Source organism: Wyeomyia smithii, chromosome 2, assembly GCF_029784165.1.
Source record: "Wyeomyia smithii strain HCP4-BCI-WySm-NY-G18 chromosome 2, ASM2978416v1, whole genome shotgun sequence".
Classification (NCBI taxonomy): Eukaryota; Metazoa; Arthropoda; class Insecta; order Diptera; family Culicidae; genus Wyeomyia; species Wyeomyia smithii.
The window spans coordinates 5,767,733-5,793,330 of record NC_073695.1 but is presented as its reverse complement, the minus strand read 5'-3'; the positions used below and the strand labels follow the sequence as shown (position 1 = coordinate 5,793,330).

At 40.5% G+C, this 25,598-nt stretch overlaps 2 protein-coding genes across 2 annotated transcripts; one reads left to right on the top strand and one right to left on the bottom strand.

Annotated features, from left to right (window-relative positions):
* Positions 1-1,517: 1,517 nt before the first annotated feature.
* Positions 1,518-13,989, top strand: LOC129723944 (methylenetetrahydrofolate reductase (NADPH)). Its single transcript, XM_055678445.1, has 2 exons — positions 1,518-2,246; positions 13,363-13,989. The coding sequence occupies exons 1-2, from the start codon at positions 1,680-1,682 to the stop codon at positions 13,741-13,743; spliced, it is 948 nt and encodes a 315-aa protein (XP_055534420.1). The 5' UTR covers positions 1,518-1,679; the 3' UTR covers positions 13,744-13,989.
* Positions 13,859-23,663, bottom strand: LOC129723940 (maternal effect protein staufen-like). Its single transcript, XM_055678438.1, has 7 exons — positions 23,412-23,663; positions 22,704-23,021; positions 19,639-20,024; positions 18,757-19,526; positions 17,479-18,703; positions 17,169-17,410; positions 13,859-17,105 (listed from the first exon to the last, which is right to left on the bottom strand). The coding sequence occupies exons 2-7, from the start codon at positions 22,895-22,897 to the stop codon at positions 16,848-16,850; spliced, it is 3,075 nt and encodes a 1,024-aa protein (XP_055534413.1). The 5' UTR covers positions 22,898-23,021; positions 23,412-23,663; the 3' UTR covers positions 13,859-16,847.
* Between the last annotated feature and the right edge of the window lie 1,935 nt (positions 23,664-25,598).

Here is a 25,598-nt window from a genome sequence, read left to right as displayed (position 1 = left end):
CCCTTTCCCGCTCATGGTGACTCTAGAGCACCAAGAATTGTAATGACCATACCTTGACGAAAAATAAATTATTATAAATGCTTTTTTTCTACAAAATCTTGCATTTCTAATGTACTTTCAACTTGGCATATCAAATGTCAGCTTGATTCAATGTTTGATTTGTTATCAAGAAAACTACCGAATTTTACGATAAAAAAATAATGTGTGTTTTTAGCAACTGTTTTTCTATAACATTCATTATTCGTTTTTATAATAAAAATAACTTTTACGTAGATCTATTGTTCATTGAGTGTAACGGTCCATAAAATTAACAATTTTTGTTCTTGTTCACTTGTTCTATAAGTTTTTAAATGGTGCCTCAGGCATTTGTTTGACCAGGCCTAGAAACTGGGCATACAGGAGACAAAAAAAAACAGATGGCCTTAAATAAACTATATATCTGATTTAATATTTTTGCTGTCCGTTCTTCTCACTACGTGGTGATTCTAGAAGGGGATGAATCAGAAGCTGATGAGATGGGAAGCGACATTGAAGATGAAGTCGCTATGTTAGCGATAGATCCATTACCAGATGAAGTTCATAAGTATTTTTCCGATACAAACGAGGTAGAAATAAAAACACCAGCAAAACGGGCCAGGAAAGAAATGAAAGTGGGTCTAAAGGCATTGAAAGAGGACCAAAAAGGAAAACGTACCATTTCTGGGAAAAGCTGCAAGCCGAAATCTAGGTACATGACAACTCAGAGATAAAGAAAAGAGGAGAACTCGGATATGACAAGCTCTTCAAAATTCGTCTTTTCAGCATCATGATTGACTAAGTCAAGTTTTTTTTTCGAAAACTACGTTGTTTTCATTATTTCCTATAGTATTTGATAAATACTTCAAAAAGCATCAGAAATTTTTTTTCGTGTTTTTTAAAAAGGCCCTGCTGTGCTCATAGGTGCTCTGGAGCACCATTTCAAAATTCGCTTTTTTCTTCAAAATACAATGTTTTACAGTGATTTTAACTATCCTGCACAGTATTTTGCCTAAATTGGCCCGGAAAGTATTTTTAAATCATGAAAAACCTTGTGAGCGGGAGAGGGTTAAACGAGCGTCGCCGACTGTTGCTCACAGAACAGTCTTTGCTATCGCAGTTTGCAAGATTTTAAAATCCTCTGGACAATTGGTTGACCAATTATAGGATTGATACTTTCGTATTTTCTAGGATCCGATACGAGAACAACCGCTTGATTCCACGCAATCGATCAGTAATGTGAAGGTCAAGTGGACAGACAAAACAATAAACGATAATAATTGACCTGATTTCATTCGCCCGCTCGGGACTACGATCTCTGACCAAATGCGCAAACGCGAACGAATTCTTCTAGTACCACACAGTTGTACCGCTCGTTTGTTTACGCTAAGGCGTAAGCAATATACACTCGAGCGGTGTGCGCATTACGTAGATACGTCAATTGTACACGAAGTTTGATTATCACTACTGGCACACACCAAGCCGCAGCGAGCAGTCGAGAATGTTTGCTCGCTCGTACACGAAGACTAGCGTCCGAATTCGCAACCTCTCTCTTGCTCAAAAACTGTCAGCTGATGGCTATTCAATACAGCATGTTTGACCATACAACGCTAAACGCCTTCGCAGTCTAAAATTATCGTTCCCCAAAGCAGGCAAGCGCGGCAATGCATCGTCTAACAGTCGAATCCGATCCCAATGGCAAGGTGGACCAAAGTGTTAACTCAGTGGAAGTGATGCATAGTCACGAGAACAGCAGGAACCTGAAGCAAACGGTGCAGCGATGGATCAGTTCCGAACGGTTGTGTTATTCCATCGAGTTGATTCCGAAAGAAGATTTCGTGCTGGACTTGAGTCGCCTCCAGCCGAAACCGTTGTTCTGTTCCTTGCCATGGATTTCTGATAACAACCTTCAGTATCGCCGTTTCGTCGACACACCTATGATGAAAATGACAGCCAAGATCGTGCCTCACTGCACTGTGATGAACCATCTGTCCTGTTACAACATCACCGAGGCACAGGTGGATAAGTTTGTAGAAATGGGCAACTGGAATCTGTTCGTGATTCGAGGCGATACCGTAAGCGAGTCGCAAAGATTTCAGCACTCTGCCGATCTAGTCGAATATCTGCGGTCCAAAAATAATCCCGACCTGTGCATTGCCGTTGGTGGTTATCCATATGTGCACCCAGAGTCGCCATCGCTGGAATCTGACGTCCTGTATCTTAAGAAGAAGGTAAGTGCTGTCTCTGCGATAAGAAGTGATAAGATATACGACCTTGGCGAATGCGAAAGTGCAGTACTAGAGCCGCGAACGCAAGCTGTGCCGTGCAGCTAGTGTTATTTTTAGCGGAATTTTCATTGAAGAGTAGATTTTTTCATTGCCACGGAAAAACTACCGTGCCCGTTGTTTGTGTTGTTGTCGCTTGGGGCGTGATGGATTTTTCGAACACACCGAGTGCGAACGAAGCGAAAATAAGAAAGTCTAATAAGTTTGACGCACTTCAGTCGGTTGTGTTGATGCGGTTTTTTATTCTGGTCATACTGACACCACACGCAGTGTGGATAATGGTTAACAAAACGTGTTGATAAGAAAACCACATGCAAGTGCTTAGATTGCCAACAATGAATTTGATTTTTTCATTCGATTCTGATAAACTTCGTGGTTGAGATATGCAAGGCTGCATAACAATCGCACGTCTGTTATCAGTTTCTTTTTTGATGTTCTGTTATTGCTTTTAGTAAACTATTTGTTTGACCAGGCCTAGAAACTTTATCAAACAGCAATGTTTGATTTACTGATAATCCACCAAGCCGGACATAGTTCCCAGAGCCCAAATAAGCATGATATCATCAAGTAAATATACCGACACCTCCGTCAGCAGTTTAGATTTTCATTTGCTTCGTATGTATAACCAAACTGCGCTGCTGCACCGCAAGTGCAAGTGCGCTAATCAACCTCAGTATTTGGCAAGTTGAATAAACCATTCAACGATAGTGTTACGTTTGTCAATTTTCTAAACAGTCGGCTCAGATTTCAGCTGACATTGGCGGTCGACGTATACTCACAATATTTATATGTGATATGAAATAATCTTTTGAATTGCCTTCACAGGAACACGCGGGGGTGAAACTGTCTCCGGAGACTGAGGAGTGCCTAGCACACTATCGATTGTTTACGAACAAAATTACATAAATAAAATAAGATGGTTCTATGTCAACAGCATTGTAGACTGTAGTAATCCGAAGTGTTAACAGAACCTACCGATTTAATTTTAACTTAGAACTATTTCACGAATCCACAGGCTCACTGTTTTATTTTAGAGAAGCAATAAAGTTCTTCATGACGAAACAAGCTCGACGGATGCTAATCGCAACAGCTGCCAATAAAAATTTAATAGGTTCGTCTTACAGAACCACACTTTCGTGCAGTCAAAACAATACATACCGATGCAATGAGCAAACTGATGAATGAAAATATAAAAATATTTACTACGTCTTATAGAAAGATGAGGGTGTAAAATTTAAATATGAAAATGCAACCAGAGAAAACGTGGTCAGGCTGGAGCGCTTATGTCTCATTGGATCCACAATTTCTAAGCATCATTTCATCAGACATTTTTCTACAGCTTGGTTCTGACCCTACAACAGAATCCACCTTCTAGAAATCCTAACTGTCTTAAAACCCAGTTACCCAATTCTCAAAGCAAAAGTATTTCCCAGAATTCAAATTAACTAAATTTTCAACGTTTAGTTTCGTGAACAACTAAAAGGTAGATTTATTAAAAATTTATTTGAAAAAGTGTATATTTGAATACTATAAAAACTTGATAGCAAAAGTTATTCTAAGTTACCGTCAGCCGGGGTAAGATTGTGTCCGTGGCGGCAGAGCCCAGTTCTACCAGAGCAGTGGAGCAATCAACGAGCTGGGAACGGGTTTTTGTGTACTCTCAGGTTCGTAGGGACGTGTAGACCAGTGATAGGCTCTCACAGTCTACTAGCCGACACGAGCGACAACGGCCAACGATAAATCAACTTCGCAGATTTCCGAGGCCTGGTGATTAGAAGCACTTTTTTCGCAAAGATATCCCCAACGCCACCAGGAGATCACCTGACCACTGAACAATAAATCAAATTGACCACGTTCTCATTGATGGCCGGTTTTTCTCGAATATCACAAGCATACGCTTCCTTCGGGGTGCGGATATAAACTCAGACCACCACCTTGTAGCAGTACATGTGCGCTCAAACTAATAATGGTATTTCACACCACAAAACCGACCAGATATTTGTAGGGACGAGGAGGGAAACCAGATCACAAGCGAGCGCAAGGTGGTCGGTGGTGGTAGAGGGAAGTTAACCTTAAAGTGCCAACAAACGAGACCGTGTCCCAGTTTCCGATATCCTGGAGATTAAGGAAAGACTACCGGCAGAGCTCTATAAACAAGGCAAAGAAATTTTAGCAACGGCACTCCACTGTATAATTTCTAGGATTTGAAAGAAAGCGAGACTTCGGAAGGAATGGATGAAGGGGGTTATATGTCCCATCTATAAAAAGAAGGATTGGCTACAATACACACTGGGCCAGGAAAGGAATCTAGTAGAACTAGATTATTAGCGCTCTCAGGATTTGACTAATCGGTTTCCGATCTTCTACAAAGTTTCTTTTTTGGGGCTTCAATTTGGATGTTTGAATTAGTTCGGAATTTAGCCGTAAGGTGGCGTCGCTCATAATTTTACGAAACTCCATAGAATATACAAAATTTATAACTCTTAACGTTTCAGAGATCTACGCGTTTTTATAAATTTTTTCTGAATTTCACGTTTTATTTTTTTAATTTTTTGTATCATTTTCTACCGAGTACAGAAGTTTTTAAAAATTTAAGAGAAAATATGACACAACTTGAAAAAATACACAATTTTGTGAAGTAGATATCTCTCCGGATAGCAAACCAGGATTTTTTCTAAAAATGGTCCATCAAAAAATCTGTATTTTCTGAATTTTTGAACGATGTGTTTTTGTGACATTTCATTTTAAGTATAATCATAGCACAGACTAACAGACGTGCCTCTTCGAACAAAAATCCTGAAAAATCGTCGTTCTTATTCGAAACGTTACACTCATGCCCCACTATGTGAGCTTATTGCCTACAAACTTATTTTCGTAGAACGGTTTTTGTCTTTGCTAATGGGTGCGCCCGCTTGCTCAAATCAACACAAGCGGCATTACTAATGGTTTTTGTCTCTGATAACGAATGTGCACGCTTACTCATAGCGACACTAGCGGCAGTATTGCCCACTAAGGAAAATTTCAAAATTATCGTTATTTTTCTTGTCGATGAAATCGTCATCGAGTGGCACGTCTGTTTGTCTGTGACCATAGGTTTAATGTGAAAATACAATTGCCATGTATTTATTGCATGGAATACATGGGCCAGGGCTCTTATACTCTATCCAATCGATTTGTAGTCTTCAGCAAAGTTTCTCGGTGTAATAAGAGCTTCAATTTGACGTTTAGTTTAATTTGCGATTTGGCTGCAGACTCTGCAGTGCAGAGATGGCGCTTCTTCACCAACTTCCTATTCTTACACGCTAGAGCTTTGCAGTTTTCGACAAAGTTTTATTTTGACGTAGAATTACGTCTTACAAAAACATATACAGGGGACCAATTTCATCACAGGGATCCAATTTCAAAAACCAAAAACATCGAGAGCGTCACAAAAATTGTCCATTTTCAACCGTTTCAAACTCAGTCAGTTTCCAACCGATTTTCGTTATTTTTGCAGTAATCGATTGGAAAATCAACCAAGCACCCGTCCAAATGCAGAAAGTTGTAAGCTGATTGTTCGAACGATTGTACTATTGAAAATTGTCAAGCCTTGTCGAAACGCAAATGTCGACCTCTGGTTGGTCGCACAATGCTTCTTTCCCTAACAAGGTCGACAGAATATACCTAGTTGACTAAGAATGCGCGCTTTTTGTTTTATGTATAATTCATCTTATGATTGTGCCGATACCACACGGACGTTGGTTGCTGATCGTGAAGAAGAAAGAAAAGCCGGGTTTCAATTTCTGGCTGATCGTTCTGGGCGCGTTGATACTTAAGCACCTGTCTATCTGGCGGCTGTTATGGAGTTTTCGGTAGCTGCAGAATTATTGGAAATGGCAGGCAATTCTACTAGAGAAAACGGGAGATCTAGAATCATCGGCGAATGGTTATCCGGAATGATGATAATTGAACAAACCTGCCAGTGTTGTTACTGTTGTGAAATATAATAGCACCTTTTGGTGCTCTTCAACCATGTGATTGAAGTAGTTAAAATTTTTCATCGTGTGTAACAGACGGAAAACCGCGAATTTCAGCATTTGCAAGCGAGGAAAAATTCAACATTGCCTCAAGAACGTGTTGGTGGCCCTGAGAAGGACCGGTTATAATTTACACTTGTTCTCGTGCTGAATGGCAGCAGATAACAGAAATGCAGCACTTACGCTCTTGCGTCTTAAATTAAAACGGTTATATTTTGATACCTCAGCAGAATTTTGACCTTCATACTCATGTCTACCATCGGCAATGTCAAACACGCAATAATCTGCTTTCATACGACACGGGGACGGGAACATTTTTTTCAACCAAGCTGCGCAACACGGCACAAAACATGTTATTTTGTTGCTTCAATGAGAGTGCTATCGGTCCGGCTCGACAGAATTTCCACAAGAAATCATTTTTGTACAAACGTGCTACGAAACTGGGGAAAAACTTTAGAAACTGAAAAAAGAGGTGGAGCTTATCAAATTATCGCTCTGAGCCAGAATGAAGAGATGTATTTTTTTTTTTCGAACGTTGTAGTGTATGGTATAACTGGAAATGATTAAGTCACACATATTTTTCAAGTTAGGTATATCATTCCACAGCATTCGAAACAATTTTTATGTCAGAGCGGATATTGCACGCTATCTGACTATGAAGCATTAATGCAATAATTGAATGAAAATTGCAATTGCAGCAATCGGCCTTTTTCAAAGCTACTAAATGTATTTTGAAGAGCATATTGAATGGTTATCAATAAACTGCAACTGAGGTTTAATGCTGCTGCAAATGTACAGCAGCCAGCACGTTCTGCTCACGATGCTGAGTCTATTTTAGAAAATTCACAACTCTACATTACCAAGGGTGTACCGTCTTGTAGAAGACGGTTAAAGTTTAACATCACAGCAGCTCATGTCTACCATCGGCAATATCAAACACGCAATAATCTGCTTTCATGCGACACGGGAACGAGAACATTTTCTTCAATCAAGCTGCGCAACACGACACAAAACATGTTATTTTGTTGCTTCAATGAGAGTGCTATCAGTCCGGCTCGACAGAATGTCCACAAGTTATCATTTTTGTACAAACGTGCTACGAAACTGGGGAAAAACTTTAGAAACTGAAAAAAGAGGTGGAGCATATCAAATGATCGCTCTGAGCCAGAATGAAGTCACACATATTTTTCAAGTTATATCATTCCACCACGTACGTAAAATAAATCATTCTTATTTTAATCCCTATATAAGAGCCTGTTTAGTCGAAGCCGCTCATAATAGTTCTGAACAGCGACAACAGCAGTCCTCCCTTAGCAGCAGCGGGAGCAGTGCAGTGGGTACCATCGATAGCGGATAGCGGCCACAACTGTGGCATGGCTGCGGATAAGCGTAGCAGTTTCAGCGGATCTCACCATCGATAGTAGCAGGGCCAGCAGATGCAGGTACAGCGGATACCAATGGCGGCCACAACTGTGGCATGGCTGCGAATAGCGTTGCAGTTGGGCCAGCGTATAGCGGCCACAACTGTGGCATGGCTATGCATAGCATAGCTGTTGCAGCGGGTATATCAGCATCGATAATAGCAGGGTCAGCTGATGCAACGACACTCCTTTCACTAAAATGCTGTTTCAGTGTGGTAGCAGCAGCAGGCTTGCATGAAGTGAATACATCAGCCAGCAACTTTCTCTAAGGCCTCTGCCATAGTAGACGCGAAAAGCGGCGCGAACCGATTCGTTCGGCCGTAGGTTAATGTACAGCTCTACTGATGGCTGTACATTAACCTACCGCCGAGCGAATCGGTTCGCGTCGTTTTTCGCGTCTATTATGACAGAGGCCTAATGGGAAAGTTGTATCATTTTTTTCAGAAGAATATTATTGTCGGTAATATTACAGAGATGCGATTGCGTAAATCCAATTTTGAATCGAACAATTGTTCTTTTGAGAACAAATAAAACACTTATTTGAAGAGTTAATAGCTTTTGGTACCAATAGCAGTATAGTGACAGCCTCAGCGGTAGATGCAGATGCAGCCGGTACTTCCCTGAGGCCGATGTGGAAGTAAGTGGAAGCAGCACGGCGAAACATTTCGGGTTATGCTTAGACGCGCGTCATTTTTCGTTGTTGATATTCCCCACATGAAACGACGCGCTTCCGTATGATAGCAGCGGTATTAGCGGTAGATGCATTTGCCAACACTTCCTCCATTAAAGCCGACTCTGACTATTATTACGTGTTTGCGTCGCTTAGTGTTTGGCTACGGTCATGCAGAACGCAAGACGAAATGTGTTGAAATGTATAGCTCTACTTCGCCTTAAAAAGAGCTGTACATTTCACCACGGTAAGGCGAATCGCATCGCGCCGGCATTCGCGTTCTGCATAACCGTAGCCTTTGTTCCGTTCCCGAATAATGATGTCGTATTAAATGTGCATATTACAATTCGGCAGCACTTCAACTTCTCATTTGCACAAAATTTAAAAATATTCAATGAACTTCATTCAAAATATCAAACATAAGAAATTACAATACTGCCAATGAACGGTCAACGGTAGAATGGTATAACTGGAAACAATTTTTCCAGTTATCCCATTCCACAACGTGCGAAAAATCTATGTCAGAGCGGATATCGCGTGCTTTCTGGACCATGAAGCATTAATGCGATAATTGAATGAGATTTGCAACTGCAGCAACCAGCCTTTTTCAGAGCTACTAAATGTATTTGGAAGAGCATAATGAATGGTTATTACTAAACTGCAACTTTGATTGCAGTTTGATGCTGCTGCAATTGCGCAGCAGTGTGATGTATATTCAATTCATTGATACTGTGCATCACAAGCGGTATATGCGAAACAAATCCGATCCCAAACAGAAAAGTTCTGCTCACGGTGATGAGTCCGTTTTAGAAAATTTAAACACTTCATTAACATGGATTAACGTCTTGAAGAAGACGGTTATTGCTCGACATCACAGCAGAATTTCCACCTTCATACTAATGTCTACCGTCGGCAGTATCAAACACGCAATAATCTGCTTCCATGCGACACGGGGAAGGAAACATTTTTTCCTTCCAAGCCGCGCAACACAAAAGAATACATGTTATTTTGTTGCCTTCATGAGAGTGCTATCGGTCCGGCTCGACAGAATGTCCACAAGAAATCATTTCTTTACATCCGTGCTACGAAACTGAGGAAAAACTTGAAAACTAAAAATAAAGGTGGAGCTTATCGAATAATCGCTCTGAGCCAGAATGAATGAGATGTAATTTTTTTCGAACGTTGTAAAATGGTATAACTGGAAATAATTTAGTTACACCTATTTTTCCAGTTATTCCATTCCATTCCATTAAAGCAAAAATAATATACGAAACATATACGGAAAAATATGTCGGTTCACACCATTAAAATGGTTAACCCTAATCGAGTGTATTTCCAAAACTATTGCAAAAAATTATTGACATAAGACAGGCTGTCGTAATTCTACGTTAACCTTGCGGTCGTTTCTTATAAACAACCTCTTCCACTTTTTTGACATCCAAATTACGAATTCAGCAAAAACTCGTATAATTCTAAAATTTGAAGAGACAGAAATTTTGGGTCTTGAACGGAGTTACAAGAAATTTTCTGATCTGAAACTTCGTCGAAAACTGCAAAGCTCTAGCGTGTAAGAATAAAAAGTTGGTGTCGAAGCGCCATCTCTGCAGCCAGATCGCAAACTAAACTAAACGTCAAATTGAAGCTCTTATTAAACCGAGAAATTTGCTGAAGACTGCATTACATTACATATTTACGTTAAACCTATGGTTATATTCAAATTAAAATATCACAAAAACACATCTTTCAAATTTTCAGAAAATACAGATTTTTTGATGGACAATGTTTAGAAAAAATCCTGGTTTTCTAATACTCGCTACCCGATGAGAGATCTTCACAAAATTGTGTATTTTTCAAATTTTGTGTCATATTTTCACTTAACCCCCTAGTGCCCATTTCACGTTTTTTGTAATAGTTTTGTGATTCTTTGGAGATTTCTTTAGATTTTTCTAATCTAAAACTTTGTCGAAAACTGGAGAGCTCTAGCGTGTAAGAATAAAAAGTTGGTGTCGAAACGCTATCTCTGCGGCCAAATCGTGAACTAAACTGAACGTCAAGTGTAAGTTCTTATTACACTGAGAAACTTTGCTGAAGACTGCAGGTTGGATAGAGTATCAGAGTACTGGACCGTGTATTCCATGCAATAAATACATAGTAATTGTATTTTTACATGAAACCTATGGTTATATTCAAACTGAAATATCACAAAAACACAAAAAACACATCTTTCAAAATTTCAGAGAATAAAGATTTTCTATGGGCAGTTTTTTGAAAAAATCATGGTTTGCTAATACTTGCTAACCTATGAGATATCTAATTCACAAAATTATGTATTTTTTTCAAATTTTGTGTAACATTTTTACTTAAGTACCGTGGAATGGGGTGAAATAGATCAGTGGGGTGAAATTGATCTTTCCAGGTGATCGTGATAAAAAATACTAATCAAAAGATATTGCTCTTAACCTAGATATAAGTTAACCCTTGCATGCCCGGTGCAATTTTTCATATTTTCGAAAATTTCTTCTAATTCAGTCAAAACTCAATCAAAATTGATCAAGCAAGTTTCCAAATAACAAAAAAAAAGTATTGAATTTACTTAAAGTAATCTTATTTTTTTTTTCATAAAGTAATCTTAGTTGAGGGTTAATTACGTTAAATTTGGAGAAAAGAGTAAAGTTTTATAAAAGCTCAAAAAACGTAATTTTCAACAATAATCATTCCATACCATTAAAGATATAGTGATGAATTCGCAGGAAACCACAAAGATTTTAATTTCAGAGCTAGTGTTTGAGCTTTTGCAACAAACCGAATTGAAATCGGTCTAACGACGATCAAATAAGAGCAAATTTAGCAACAAGCAGCTCGTGAACCAAAATAAACAAATTTTAACCTGAAATATCGTTATTTTCGTTTCCAAACTAGCTGTTAATGATATTTTTCAGTACAGAAATCATCATTCATCTTTAGCATGTCGAAAAAAAGGACATTGCCGAAAGAATGTATGGATTTCAATGGTGATCAATTTCACCCCAATTTACCTCATAGTACCTTATAGAATTATCGAATTTATTTCATGAAGTAGACGATAGAAATTTCACCAATAGCGATAGAGGTTTACTGGAGCACATACCAGTACTTGTTTCAAAATTAAACTATTTCGGGAAAAATGTACATGAAACTAGTTATTTGGAAATTGTTATAAAAATTGATCAATTTCGCCCCGTTCCATGGTACTTCAAAAACTTCTGTACTCGGAAGAAAACGACGTAATTATTCAATTTCAATCAAGAAATAAATTGTAAGAAATTAATTCGAGTGAACTCATAAAATTATCACAATAAAACGTGAAATTCAGACAAATTTTATAAAAACTCGTAGATCTCTGAAACTTGAAGAGGTAAAAATTTTATATATTCTGTAAAGTTTCATAGATTTTAGAGATCTACAACTTTGTCGAAACCGCAAAGCTCTAGCGTATAAGGGAAAGAAGTTGGCATCGCAACGCCACCTTCGCGGGTAAATTCCGAACTAATTGAAACATCAAAAATGGAGCCCTAACTATACCAAGAAACTTTGTAGAAGATCGGTAACCGATTGGTCAAACCCTGAGAGCGCTAATAATTTCGTTCCGCTAGATTCCATTCCTGGCCCAGTGTGCAGTGCAATAAAAATTCTTTTGCGAGTAGAGTTACATATTTAAAATATTTTTACATATCTCTTCTTCTCGAAAGTTGACATATTTCTACACTGGCTAGAGTCACCAAATTTAACAGGAATGCTAAAGTAGCTATAATGTTCCCAGGGCAACCATGTTGAGCTTTAGGACAGCATTTTTTCGCTTTTGTCTACCGGTGTCAATCAACATAACTGATCCTTTTAACGACCGCAATTCACAGCAGGTACGCCAGTTTGAAATGTGAGAAGAAACTGCAGTGCAGGATACGTTGCAAGTTTTGCTGATTATTGCAATTGTTGAATAAGGAAAGCATGTCTGGAAAACTTCCCATGACAGAGCAATCGCTGACATTTCGCATGCATTGCTTATCAGATTGTATAGGATCCGGTTCAGATGAAAAAGGAGCATTTTTTTCCGAATGCGGAGCGAGCATCAGTTAGTAAAACTGGAGAATATGGCTGGTCTATGTGAAAACTATTAAAGCTACATTCCTCGAATCAGTCGGTTAAATTGTTCCTTAAAACCCAAAATTCATCCAATGATCATGAAATTTCGAGAGAACATTGCTCAGTGGATCTGGTTTTATCGAACCTCCGGCATAATCATTTCTGATTTCTAATTTACAGTCAAATCCCTTTATACCGACATCGCAAGGGACTGTCGTTATAGCGAAATGTCGCAATAATACGAAGAATGTTTGCATATGTAGAACAGAAGGTACCGTTGAGAATGTCGTTATAGATTCAGCAATGTCGTTATAGAGAGATTCGACGGTACTATTGTCGCAATAAAGAATGACAAGTATTTGTTTTGGTATGCCGTTATAGAGGAAGGTCGTGATAGCGAAATGTCGCAATAAACGAAGAATTTTAGTATAAAACAGAAGGTAATGTTGAGAATGTCGCTATAGCGAGATTTGTCGCTATTAAAAGTGTCGTTATAAAGGGATTCGACTGTATTTTTCAGTTTCTGTTTGTTGTTTCTGTTTGAATTGATCATTTGAGTATTTTAAACTGTTTATGCCTGATGCCATATTTGTTATAGTTTCTGGTAGTATTTTTTTACCGAGTGCATCAAGATCGATATATTTCTGAAAAAAACTTTGCATATACTCCAATCGGTCTTAAACTGCCGACAATCCACGGGAAAACCCACATTTACTGGTTGTCAGCTCAAACAGACTGCTAAACTACACGTAGTTAGCAGTTTGTTTGGTAAACAACGCTCATTTTTAAAAACAAAATGTTCCATAATAAATGATGAATTTTCTCATGCCTTTCAGGTCGACCTCGGAGTAGAATTTATCGTCACACAAACCGTGTACGATGTGGCCTCCTTCTTCAGCTACGTGGACGCGTGCCGCAAAGCCGGCATCACGGTGCCCATCGTGCCGGGAATATTTCTACCTCACTCCTACCAGCAGCTCGAAACCGTGCTCGGTCTGACGCGTGTGAACCCGCCCCGGGAGGTGCAGGAGCTGCTGCACAGCCACGCCCACGATGAACCGGACCAGTTCGAAGCCTTCGTAGTGAAACACTTCGTCGAGCTGGTGCGAACCCTCCGGACGGAAAGGCCGGAGGAAGTTAAGCTGGTGCACTTTTTCACCTTCAATCGGTTGGATTTGCTCAAGAAGATATTGAATGAGATTATGGACTTGTTTTAGCGACCGTTGGTATGATATTTAAAAGATTTTCAAACAAACAAAAAAAATATAAATAAGTAAATAAATTAACTACAGGAAAATTCGGTAGTTTTAGCTCGGAAAAATTGGAATGTCATCCGACTTCTGACACATTGTTCCATTTTTGTTTTATTATTAAGGGGACAATTTGAGTTTTTTCTGCATTGGTGCCTTCCAAACGAGATAACATAAGGGTATTATGAATAAACCAAGGATTTTCCTCACTTTGTTTCTCATGTAAATAGAGGAGATCGAACACAAACGTGCTGTCCCAAGCGGCGAACAAATTTTCTACTTTTGTTGGGGGGAGGGGTTTATAAAAACCATTCGACAATTTTCCATTTTCCAACGATTTTCAACGACAAACAAAACAGGTAACAAATTTTGATCTATATAAACAAACCAGAAAGAGGTTAACATTTAGTATCCGAAACGAAACAGAATCCTCCAATCGTCGAATGTTTTTTATAATGAGATATGAGATTTTCAACCGTTGCTGCTGTCTGCGTTTCTGCGTTCGCTGAGAAAGACGAACACCAGCACGGTAAGATTTGGGATCAACGCAAGATTTCATAGCTTCTGCCTCTGTTTTTCTGTTTCTACTTAGAAAATGAACGGATTACTGTTGACAAAGACACAAAAGTTCGAGCCCTAACTATGCGGGATGCTAACTAACTTCAGCAGCGAACAGAAATTCTTCAACTTTTTTTTTCGTTCGAACTTTTGGTCGATGATCCCAAAAGGTTGGGTTTCCTTTTTGCTTGATACCATAAAATACTCTGCATTTTTCGTTTCCTTTTTCTTAATCATCAATTACCATGTGCCTAACATGAATTATAATTAGGTTTTTTCTTCTTCTTTATTTTTGAGAAATGAAATGTGTTTCTGCTTGTTTCGTTTCCGTTTTCTTTTGTTAGTTTAGTATGCTTGCCGGTGTTGTTTTGGTTATTTAACGTATTGAATATCGCGGAAAAAATGTATTTTTTGTCTTCGCAGGACCATGCGTGTAAAATGGGGCTTGTTGCGTATTATGGGATGTTGGCATGCTATCTTGTATTTAACTATTGTTATTAGTACTGTTTGTGTTACGATGAAAAATATCTCGTTTGCAAACGAATGGTTTTAGTATGTGACTATGTGTACTTCGGGAAGGAATCAAAAATGTCTACTGTGAGTTGTTCTTGTATGTATGTGAAATCGGACAAAATGGATAGGAATAATAGTACTGAAAAAATACATTATTTCTTATAGATATATACTAGTAGAAACACACTTAAATTTACCAACGATTAAATACGTATAGAAAGGCGCATGTCCGGGTGGCGTGTAGGTCATAGAAGTAATGAAGAAGCCCCAGTTTGGGAAGCATACGAAGAGTACTTGCCTATACACACTCCCCGGTATGCGCCTGATACAATAAAGAGTACAGTAAAATCCCGACTGCGGATGTATTTTTTTTCCTGTAGGGAGTTTATATCAAATTAAGGAGTGTAGTACTAGGTTTCAGTCAAGCCAACAAGCTGTAAAAAGGAATAACAATAGCCCTTTTGCATCTATCTGTCCTTTAATTTCTATGGCTCACATAAGATGATTAGTTAGATTGTTTGAATGTTGATAATATATCTAAACCCTCCGCCCAGTTTCCACTGTAGAATATAACAAAAAAAGTGATTTAAAGCATATTCGAGAAAAAAGACTCATGCTGTAGTTATTAGTAAAGTAAAATTTTGATGCTGATACCTATTACTGATCAATCTCATCTTAGACTGGCGCAGAAGGCGAACACAATATCTGCTCTGAATCAGTACAGGATGTTTAACGGACTTGTTTTAGATTCCGAATCAAACCCTATTTTATTACCAAATCATATCAAATCCGAGAATCAAAATCTTATTTCCAATCCAATAGCACAACCGAAATATCGGGCATCGCACAGTTTTCTTCGCCGATTTTTGCTTTTACTCTAGTACTACACCTCCAACGCATCAAGAATGCGACCCCACAGGCACACAGTTTCGAGAGTTTATTGTACGAGCGATACCGCCTATGGCGTGCACCGCTGCTTAGTGTTCTCTAGTAACACGCTTGACATTATGAAGGTTTTTAAACAATACACAAACTACGATTAAAATAATAGCATATAAAATGTTTTTTGTCGATCGGCTGACTGACGGCTCTTCCTCGCTCTCTCTGCCCCGAGCTACTACAACTTCCTCTCCTTCCATCAAGCCTTCTCAGTCAGTCAGCGATCAAGATTACCGCCTAGAACTTACTACCCATTGTTTCTCCCCGGTAGTTTTCCGGTCCAAGATTATGTGGCTACTATTCGATTATCTGCCTGCTGATATATCCGCTAGGCGCAAACCGATTCCATATGATTAAGAACCTTCAAGATTTTTTGTTGCTTCTCTTCTTCGAGTTTCATCGAGTAATAATACTTTCGCTTAGGTAAATGGTAATCAATTTTCAATTCACTAGTGACGAACGCGATTCTGATAGCTCTGTTTCATCAAAAGTTCTCATCCAGTGGGAGTCCCTTGTTGTGGATTCCTGCGCTGGGCGAGATCCTACACACCGGTTCAATAGAAATCGCCTACGAGCAGCACTTCTCCGTAGCCGGTTTCTATTTCAACTGGTGCTGTGTTACCGTTTGCGCTTTTTTGTTAGCACTTTTTTTCTTCTTATATGATTACTTCTGCTTTCAATATGTTTAGTTAATGTTTCAGCTTTCGAATCCTTGTATTTCGTAGTTTGTACAAAACTACAAACTAGAAGACAAATCAATGAAGATAGCATGGCTCTCTAGACACTTTCGAGATAAATGCGTATTCATATTTTTCTTTTAAGCGAAATAAATTCACGTCTTCAATATATATATTTTAAACATAACTGTGAAACTTTCAACAACAACAAATTGTAAGTAGATGAAATGAATCTTCAAAAAATTTTGAAAATCATGACATAAAACAAGTGTCTAACTTTCTGAGCACGATGCATCAACGGAAAAAAATAGCTCATACATTACTTTACCAATAAGTACGTAAGATAACATTCCCTTACCCAAATTCGCGGTTGAGCTTAAAGCTCTACTTTTGCAACCCGTTGCTCAGAGCAGATTTGGACTTACTTTCATCTCCTCCTCCTGCTACCATTCCGCTGCCTTTGGGTTTCACATTATCGAGGCCGATTTTGCTGAGGATTTCCAGCGCTCCCCGGGCGGCCTCGTCATGGGATTCCTCCAGACTTGCGCCACTGCCGTGACACAATTGTGGCGGTTCCGTAGACAGCGTCACCAGTGTGAGAAACTCACCGTGGTTACCTTTCGGGAAGTCCGAAAACATTACCTGCAGGAATTTCAATGAAATATGTTAGCAAAATTCATGGGTTAAAACCTTACACAACCTTACATCAAATTTCAACAGCTGTGCCAAGTACATGAGCTGTTCCTTTTTTCGGCCAATATCTGGATTTGAACTTGCAGCCGGCGTAGCTGCCGCTGAGGTGCTAGAGGGTCCTCCATTAACTGTACTGGAATTATTGCCAACTGGCGGTTTAGACGAAACATCTACACTAGAAGCATCCACATCGGTACTATTTTCCTGTGGATAATCCTTAACGGGTACGGTCGAGCTCGTTTTGTTTGATATTCCTACCAGAGTAAGTATAAAACAATTTGATTAACAAAACCAAAAAACACTAGCCTATTGAAAAATCTACCAGAATTCAACTGTAGTACTCCTGGTACAATTTGGCGCCCACAGCTACCTCCTTGCTTTCCGGCCGGTGCGCTAGGAACAATTTCGATGAACGTTACTTTTCGATTGAACTTTTCCCCGACCTCGTTGGCACTTCCGGGCATGTTTTCCTTGTTAGGTGACGTGGAAGAGTTTGCCACTGTCGAGCGACCGTAACCGAGCATCACCAGCAGGTTTTCGGCTGCCTCTTTCTTGGCTAATTTCTTTGTTGGCCCGACGCCGGTTGCAGTTTGACCGCTGACGGCTACTTCCATGATGAACTCACGCCGCCGAGCGACACCGCGTTCCTCTAACAGCGTATAAATCGGTTCCTTCTCCTTGCGTGCCTGTTGAATCTGCATCAGCCGGCTAATGGGATTCACCATATCCATAGGATCTTCATCCGCCTTTTCCTTGATGAGGTTACGTGTTTTCTTTTTCGGTAATGGAACTTTGCGCTTCTGTTTCAGCAATGTACGAGTGCTCTTCTCCGGTGAAGTTGGTGGAAGTTTCCTCAGCTCTTCCAGCATCTTTTCCGCCGCTCGTTTTTTGGACAGTTTTTTACCGTTTCCCTCACCTTCAGTCACAATGTTACCCACCTTGCAAAGCGTCGTGAAAACTTTCATATGTGGAGGGCCTTTTTCGCCGTGTACTTCAAACTGAACAGTGAGTTTGCGCTTTAGTGCCATCTCGTGTACAAGTGAGATTGGGGATTTTAGCTCCGAGTTAGGATCATCACTGTCGATCGAAGTATCGTGACACTCGGACAGAGCGTTGGCCGTGTCGGGAGTGAGCGGCTTTAGCACCTCAAGCGCACGCGCAGCCGCATCATGCCGTGCTGCCTGCAGCGTATGTCCTTCTCCCAGAAACGTTCGCTCTCCCACGTGTAGAGTAACTTTATAAACCGTTGGCATAGTGACTGCTGGCACATGGTGATTGTAGTAATATCCACGCGGGTAATCCGATTTGTTACCGATTGGATTTCGTCTGTTGTAGGAAGGGGGCGGTGGAGCGCCGTATCGTAACCCGTTCGGCGGAGGATTATTGTACATTTGATTGCTTCGGTGATAACCTCCGTAGTTCGATCCAGGCGGAGGCACTGAAAAAAAATTGGGACCACCGCCGCCACCAGCGGACGCTTGTGAGCTGAGGTTGGGTGGTGGAGGATGGTTACCAGTGCCGTATTTTAGAGTTATTGTTGAGAGAACCTAGAGAAAAAAAGCTTCAGTAAGGGTTCTAATGTAGCAGCACACGTTACTACCTGCTCCGTTTCGTACACGGTTGGTTCGCCCCGTTTCATTGCCAAAGCATTCAACTCCACCGTCGGAGTTATGTTACCAATATTAGTCTTACCGCCGGATTTCGCTCGATTAATTTTGGCCGGCGGATGTTTATATTTGGTGGCACCGATCGCCTCATGTGCCGCACTATGTTGAGCCTTCTTGATGCTCGGACCTTCCGCAGTGTACTCTTCATCGCCCAGCTTTAGCGTGACGGTGAATCGTTTCTTATGTGCCGGGCCCGACTCCCCGGTCAACCGATACTGGTGCTGAATCTTATTATACCGTGCTAATTCATTAACTAAACACATTGGGGTTTTCTCTTTAGTGTTTGCCAAGGTTTCTGGTACAGACGACAGCAACTGGGATGGTTGCTGCAGCTGTGACTGTGAGGTTGAATCATTGATATTGCCATCGGGTGAACAGACCGTGTTAACCACTAGAGAAGCTGTTGGTGTTCCTGTAATGGTCCCACTAGTGCCTGTTCCGGTTCCTCCTCCACCGCCGACACCACCACCACCACCACCACCACCACCACTACTAACGACAATTGTGACAGTGCCAGTGGCGGCACTGTTAGTTGAAATGCTGTTAACGGTAGCGTTACTATTGTTATCGCGTGTCAGAATAGGAGTGGCAGTGGAGGAAATTCCGCCGGATAGCTGAACGGGATCAGGCTTATGAACCACAATTGCATTTGATGTGTTGTTTTGAGGAGCTGCGACGTTGCTGTGACTGTGATTGATTTTGGCTGAAAAGAAAAGAAATTTAATTAGGTAAAGAATAATGCGTTATTTTCTCACTGTGTCGTCTTCTAGGTCACTTTCTAGCAACTTTATTTCTGCCCAGCATAACATACTTACGTTCATGCGCTGGAATCATGCGTGTTTTGGATCCCCCTGGGCCAGCCGCAGACACCACCGGAATCACGCCGGAGCCATGGTGATTATGATGGCCATGATGACTGTGATGATTGTTGTTGTGTTGGTGATGCTGGTGATGTGAATGCTGGTGATGGCTGCTGTTGTTACTGCTACCGTACGGTAGCGGCTTCGGGGGATGGCCCATCGCTTTCGGGGGCATACCGCCGCTGCCACTGGTCACCATGCCGCTGCCATAGTGCTGTGACGAAGGTTTCCTGGAGCCGTGCTGAGGTTGCTGCTGCATTGGCATGTGCGGGGCCGGCATCGACTGGTGATGGTCACTGCCGGCCGGCACACGGGGGTAATGATGATGCCGGTTGCTAATCCTGAAAGCAAACATAGTAGAACGATTATAGTACGATAGTAGAGAACTGAAGGAGGAATTCGATGGCGCGGTGGTTATGGGTAAAAATGTTGAACTGTTCAACAGCATGATCGGATTGAGTTCTTCGAAGCTCTCGATGTGATTGTCCTCAATGTCTCCGACACGATTTAAAATTTTGCTCCTGAGCTGCTGTTAACTTCGACACTGTACACGGCGGATGTTTTCGCAGTACTAATCTGATCAACTCGAATCCTGTAACCGCAATCTGATTTACCCTATTTACACATTGTCGTATATTAATAAAGTGGCGCTGATGGCTGCACAGCATGTTTCTCCAGCCAAGCCCTATTCTGTCAGCATACATACCAGGCAAGTCTCTGCATTTTTTTTTTTTTAATTCAAAATTCAAAAGACAGTCAACTTATCTAGTGCTTTCAACAGAAGAAGAGTTAGGATAACGCTGGAATGCTGGAGCGGGTGCAAGTTTAATCATTTGCAGCACTCCTGCTGTGTTAGATGGCGAATGTGCAAAATGCACAACGGCATCTTAACGCTGTAAAATTGGTCAAACTTTGATTCCTAGTATTCATTATGTGGCCACTATGTTGAATATTATGGGCCACTGTGCATGCCGACGGAACCGACAAACGCGTGATGCGCATTGTGAAGAAGTAATAAATTCATCTTCCTTTTTGGCACCACTTTGCTTCTGTTCCTTACGATGGCTTTGTTGCTAGAGCGGTTCTATATAATGGTTCGTCTCATTGTATACATTTAAAAGGACGCGCTTTTTCCTGTTTTGACCAGGGAGCAACAGCGATTCGACCGGGACGTTGATCTTGTCGCGCCTAAACAGGAGCGCACTAGAAAAATTTTGCAACGCCGTTTGGTGCGAGGGTCCGCCGTTCGCTCCTCGAAACAGCTTCATCAAAGGGGTCTCAAAAGGGTGAGGATTGAATTTGCGTACATTTGCGAATAAAAACAAATAAATAATAAAATCTGCTATGTACCGGCGATAGATGAAAAAAATAGCAATGCTCGCACATGACTTACTCTTAAACACTTTGGGTAACCAGAAGTTTTGTTCTGTAATAAGCAAAAGTAATTGTCGAAAATATAATTGCTCGTTTTGAACTGGATTAGGCATAACAACAGACGAAGGATCCAAGTTTCGCTCGCCAAACAGCACCAATCCTGTCTCTAACGTGCTCGACGAATGTTGCAATGTGTGCCCCTTTTTCTTCTGTGAACCAAAAATCAACAGACACGGTTTACTGCCGTACCTCGGGCTCTCGATGAGGAAGCAGGTATCCGAATTTTCTTATTCCTGCGGCATTTTTTGGCAACTGACGCAGAGAGTACTGCTGGCTATTTAATAATAAACATGACTTTGCAGGATCTGCGGTCATAAAAAAATCGCAAGAGCAAGAAAAACTTTTCCTGGCGAAGGGTTATGCGTTTGATTGCCCGAGGAATTGGGATTGCATTTGACCGTAGCAAACAGTTTTGGCTACTCGAAAAATGCACTCTGCTCTCCTGCCGCGTCCTTTGTTTCTTCCCGTTCAGAGGAGTTCATGTTGGAACCATAAGTGAATGTTGAAGACAGGTGAAAAACGAGTTCTAGTTCGGGTACCTATTTGGAGTGGATTAGTGAAACAGTTAGATGAAGAGAACAAAAGAGCGATTAGAGCACAATGCGAGACAAACTGGACCAAAAGTTTTCGGTAAATAAATTGAAAAAAAAAAAGGAAATGTGTCACTTCTAAACGAATAAATACTATAAGAACGTTCATTAACATTTTTGTTAGACTCTATTGTTTTACAAGGGCGATGCATGTTTGGCTCACCGTCACCATTTAACATCTCTGTTTCGAATGTTTAGGTAATAAAGCGTGTTGAGTTACTGTTATTCAATGTATCACATTCTGCCTTTGGCTGTGTACAAAACATTGCAATTATTTTCATCTGCAGGGAATTGACGTTGCCGAAAATCTGGCAAGCAATATGTCAATGCCTTGAGCCACAAAAATGGAACCAGTTTACTGCAAACTGCGCTCAAAACCTTTCTACAGCAATCGTCACAATTGCAATTACGTCTTCGCTTAGGTTGTCACCAAGCGCACAGATTCTACGAAAAAATTTACGATTTGAGAAAAAAACAAGGGCAGAAAGGAAGGGCAATAAAATGCACATTTTCATTTGACATATGATATGATAAATCGCATACCCTGCAAATGGGTATTTCGCGACGGTTAAACACAAAACGGGTGAAGCGCAGTTCTTGGCGTGAAGAGAACGAGACAATGGTATTTCTGTCTGGAAGATCGGCATCGATGTGTCTGCCTGATCCTGTTTTGAGCCAGTCCTCATTTTAACGAGTTGAATGCAGAAAGTGCATTCCCGAGAAGGCTACATAGGATAGAGATGCATTTATTTGCATAAACCAAGCAAAAGTTAAGAGAGGATTAATGGTGAAGAGGGGAAACCAACCGCCGTCCAGACACCAGACGACAGCGGCATGGTAATTAAAATGAGCTACCGCGCGGTGTGCTGCATCGATTATAACCGGAGACTTTCCAATTATCTCATCAAGTTTAGCCAAACTGTACTTGAGCTGTCAGCGACCTATGTTTGGGTTACGGAACACGCCGTGGAAAACAGTTTAGCATTTATTTCTTACCTTGGTCCAGGATGTTCCCTGGGAGGCTGCGGCATGGCTGCCGGAAGCGGAACGTTCGGCGGAGGAACGTTCGTCAGGTGGGGCATATGTGGCGGCGGAGGTGCCTGATGCGGTGGTGGCGGTGGCTGCATCGGAGGATGAGCCATGTGATGAGGAGCTTGCTGCTGGGGCTGTGGCGGATGGCCGTGTATCATCCTGCTAGAACTTTTCGTCGCTTTTCCTTGACACTCTACTGAGCAAATTGCTTCTCTATCGAGGTTTGTTCACTATTTTGCTCTTTCTGATAGTAACAACACAATAGTTACTCCCCAAATAACACTAAAATCAGAAGAAAAAATAACACTATATTTTGTTATTCCCTTATTCATGGACTATTCATAAAACCCGCACTAAAACCCAATCCGAAACATCTGTCAGTCGTCAGACTGGCAGCCTTCCCCTTTATTTTCAATGTTTCGCTACTGTTTCCTTTCGACTGTGATTTGAAGAAACAAGAAAATTATACAAATTCAACATAAACAGTCCATCCGCCATGACAGCAGACGGCAGGACTTTTTTCACATTTCAGATATCTGTTCTTTCTCTGCAGTATTCATGAAGTATGTACAAACTTTTATATGTAATACACGATAGATTCAGGATAATTTAACCGATAATTAATCCAGGGTCGACCAGATGACTCAAACAGAAACGACGATCATTGCTCACCTTTATCCCAGCTCGGAGCGTGAAAGAAAAACGAGTCGATATTTTGCAAACGCTTTCAAGAATACAATTAATTCACTTAACACTTTATGCTTATGACACAAACATTACACAAACTCTACATTCCTTATTCCATGCAAATTCCACCCGGTAGAGAATCGTCGGCAAACAGTAAAGAAATTTTTCTACAACATACGGACTTCGCTGCTGGCGTTTTTTGCTAAGCACTAAAATTATCTAAACACACACAAGACAAAGCCGAGAAGAAGAACCGATACGTCTTGTGATGCTTCGTCGTTCGAGACCAGTGGTTGCCGTTGGTGTGAGCGAGATGGTGTCAGAAATGCAACGGGATTTGTCGGACTTGCGTAGCGGGAACCAGTGGTGTAAAAGGGATGAACTGAAAAATCCCGGTGCGACTGTCAAGCAGCTGATTTGAGGATGTGAACAGTTTGCCGCTAGGGGATGTATACAGCTGATTTCAAAACGAACATAAAACATGAATCTAGAATCTACTTCTGTTTTACGCAATATCATTTGTAATTGGTTGTTTAGCTATATGAGTTTTTTGTATCATCTGAAAGAGCTGCATTTTTGACGTAGGACTACGTCTAACCGCACTATATTGAGATACATTCTGTGGATACGGCGGAAACTAAAACCAAAGTGTATCGTTGGAATGAAAGATTTCAAACGGTAATACCACAGATAACAGACATCCAAGCTAATTTTGCTTCATGTGTAAAAAGACGCAACGGTTTTTTAGCATGTCGCAATACGCAGTATGGTGGCGCTATGAACACTTAGTGGTCAATGATACAATAAAATCGATAGTTTTCCAGCTTTTATCGATATTTTTGCAATGAGAATGGTTGCCGTTTTTAAATGTAGTAATTTTGAGCAGTCGTAATGTGTACATTATCGACTTCTTTATTCAATCCCTGTGTATATTTGCGATAAATTTGTTTATTTTAGGGTTGGTTTGAAAAAATAAATACATAAACCTCACAAAATCTATGTTATATCGTTGCATAAACAGCGACTGTATAATCTGTAAGAATTTTCACGCATCTGGCAGCTCCGACTGTAAACCAGCGCTGCCACCACTAAAGTGGTTAAAGTCGCAAGTTGCAGGAAGATGTCGTTAGCATTCCAAACGAGTAAGAATTTGAAATCTTACACACGATTTCTGGAGTTTTTTGTTCTAGCTTGGATGTCTGTTATCTGTGGTAATACTGATGTAACCACAGGATGGATCACAATAAATCAATCAGTTATCGTTATTACTTCATTGTTAAACAGTGAAAATTTCATAAAAGGTCGAATCTTCACGAAAAATGTACCAATCACATGCAAGCACGCCTGGCACAGACTTCATGAGTAGACACCAACTGTCTGCTGTGATATCATGTATAGCAGTGACAAAAAAATTGACAGAATCTCCCTGTCCCAATAGGTCAACTAACGTTATCTTCTATGAGACTATTTTGATGTCTTGAAGGTGGAGCTTTTTCGGAAAGTTCGTAACCATCTCCACTATCAGACAGTTTTACGTTCTGCTGTTAGAATGTTATAAAACTGATGTCTTGAAGGAAAACATTCAGGCACAGGCAACAGTACTGCACCGAGCCATGTATGAATATAGCGCTGGACGCTCGTCGTTAGTACAGTAGAACTCGTTATTCATTTGTGTGCAGCCAAGCCAAAAGACTACATTGCTGCTGTCGACGCACAGTGAGGCGTGTTAGGTTGACGCGTAGGTGTCGTTTTGCGATCTGGAACACAATCGAATTGCCGTTTGAATTGTCTTCTTCTTTTTCTTGTCTCGTATAGTAGCAAATAACAGTATTCAATATGATTATTCGGGTGCCGCAAATTACGCTGCGCAACCGGAGACAACAAAGTTTTGTACGTGTCGGTAAAGGCAGATAGCAGGGTATTTAAATTTGGTGCATTGTACAGATGAAATTCCTTGTTTATTTTACACTATGTTTCTCTCAGATTTATTAAAATAACTAAATATAGAGTATTTAAAAGACAATAGAGAACCAAAATGCTTCGAACAGATCTTTTAAAAGGTAACTAAACGAACTGTACTGATGATTATATTTTGCTAGATAAATGAAGTTAGTTCAATATGACAATCCTTCTTGCATCCCGCGGTGGCGGTATAAAGGACAATCAAATTCA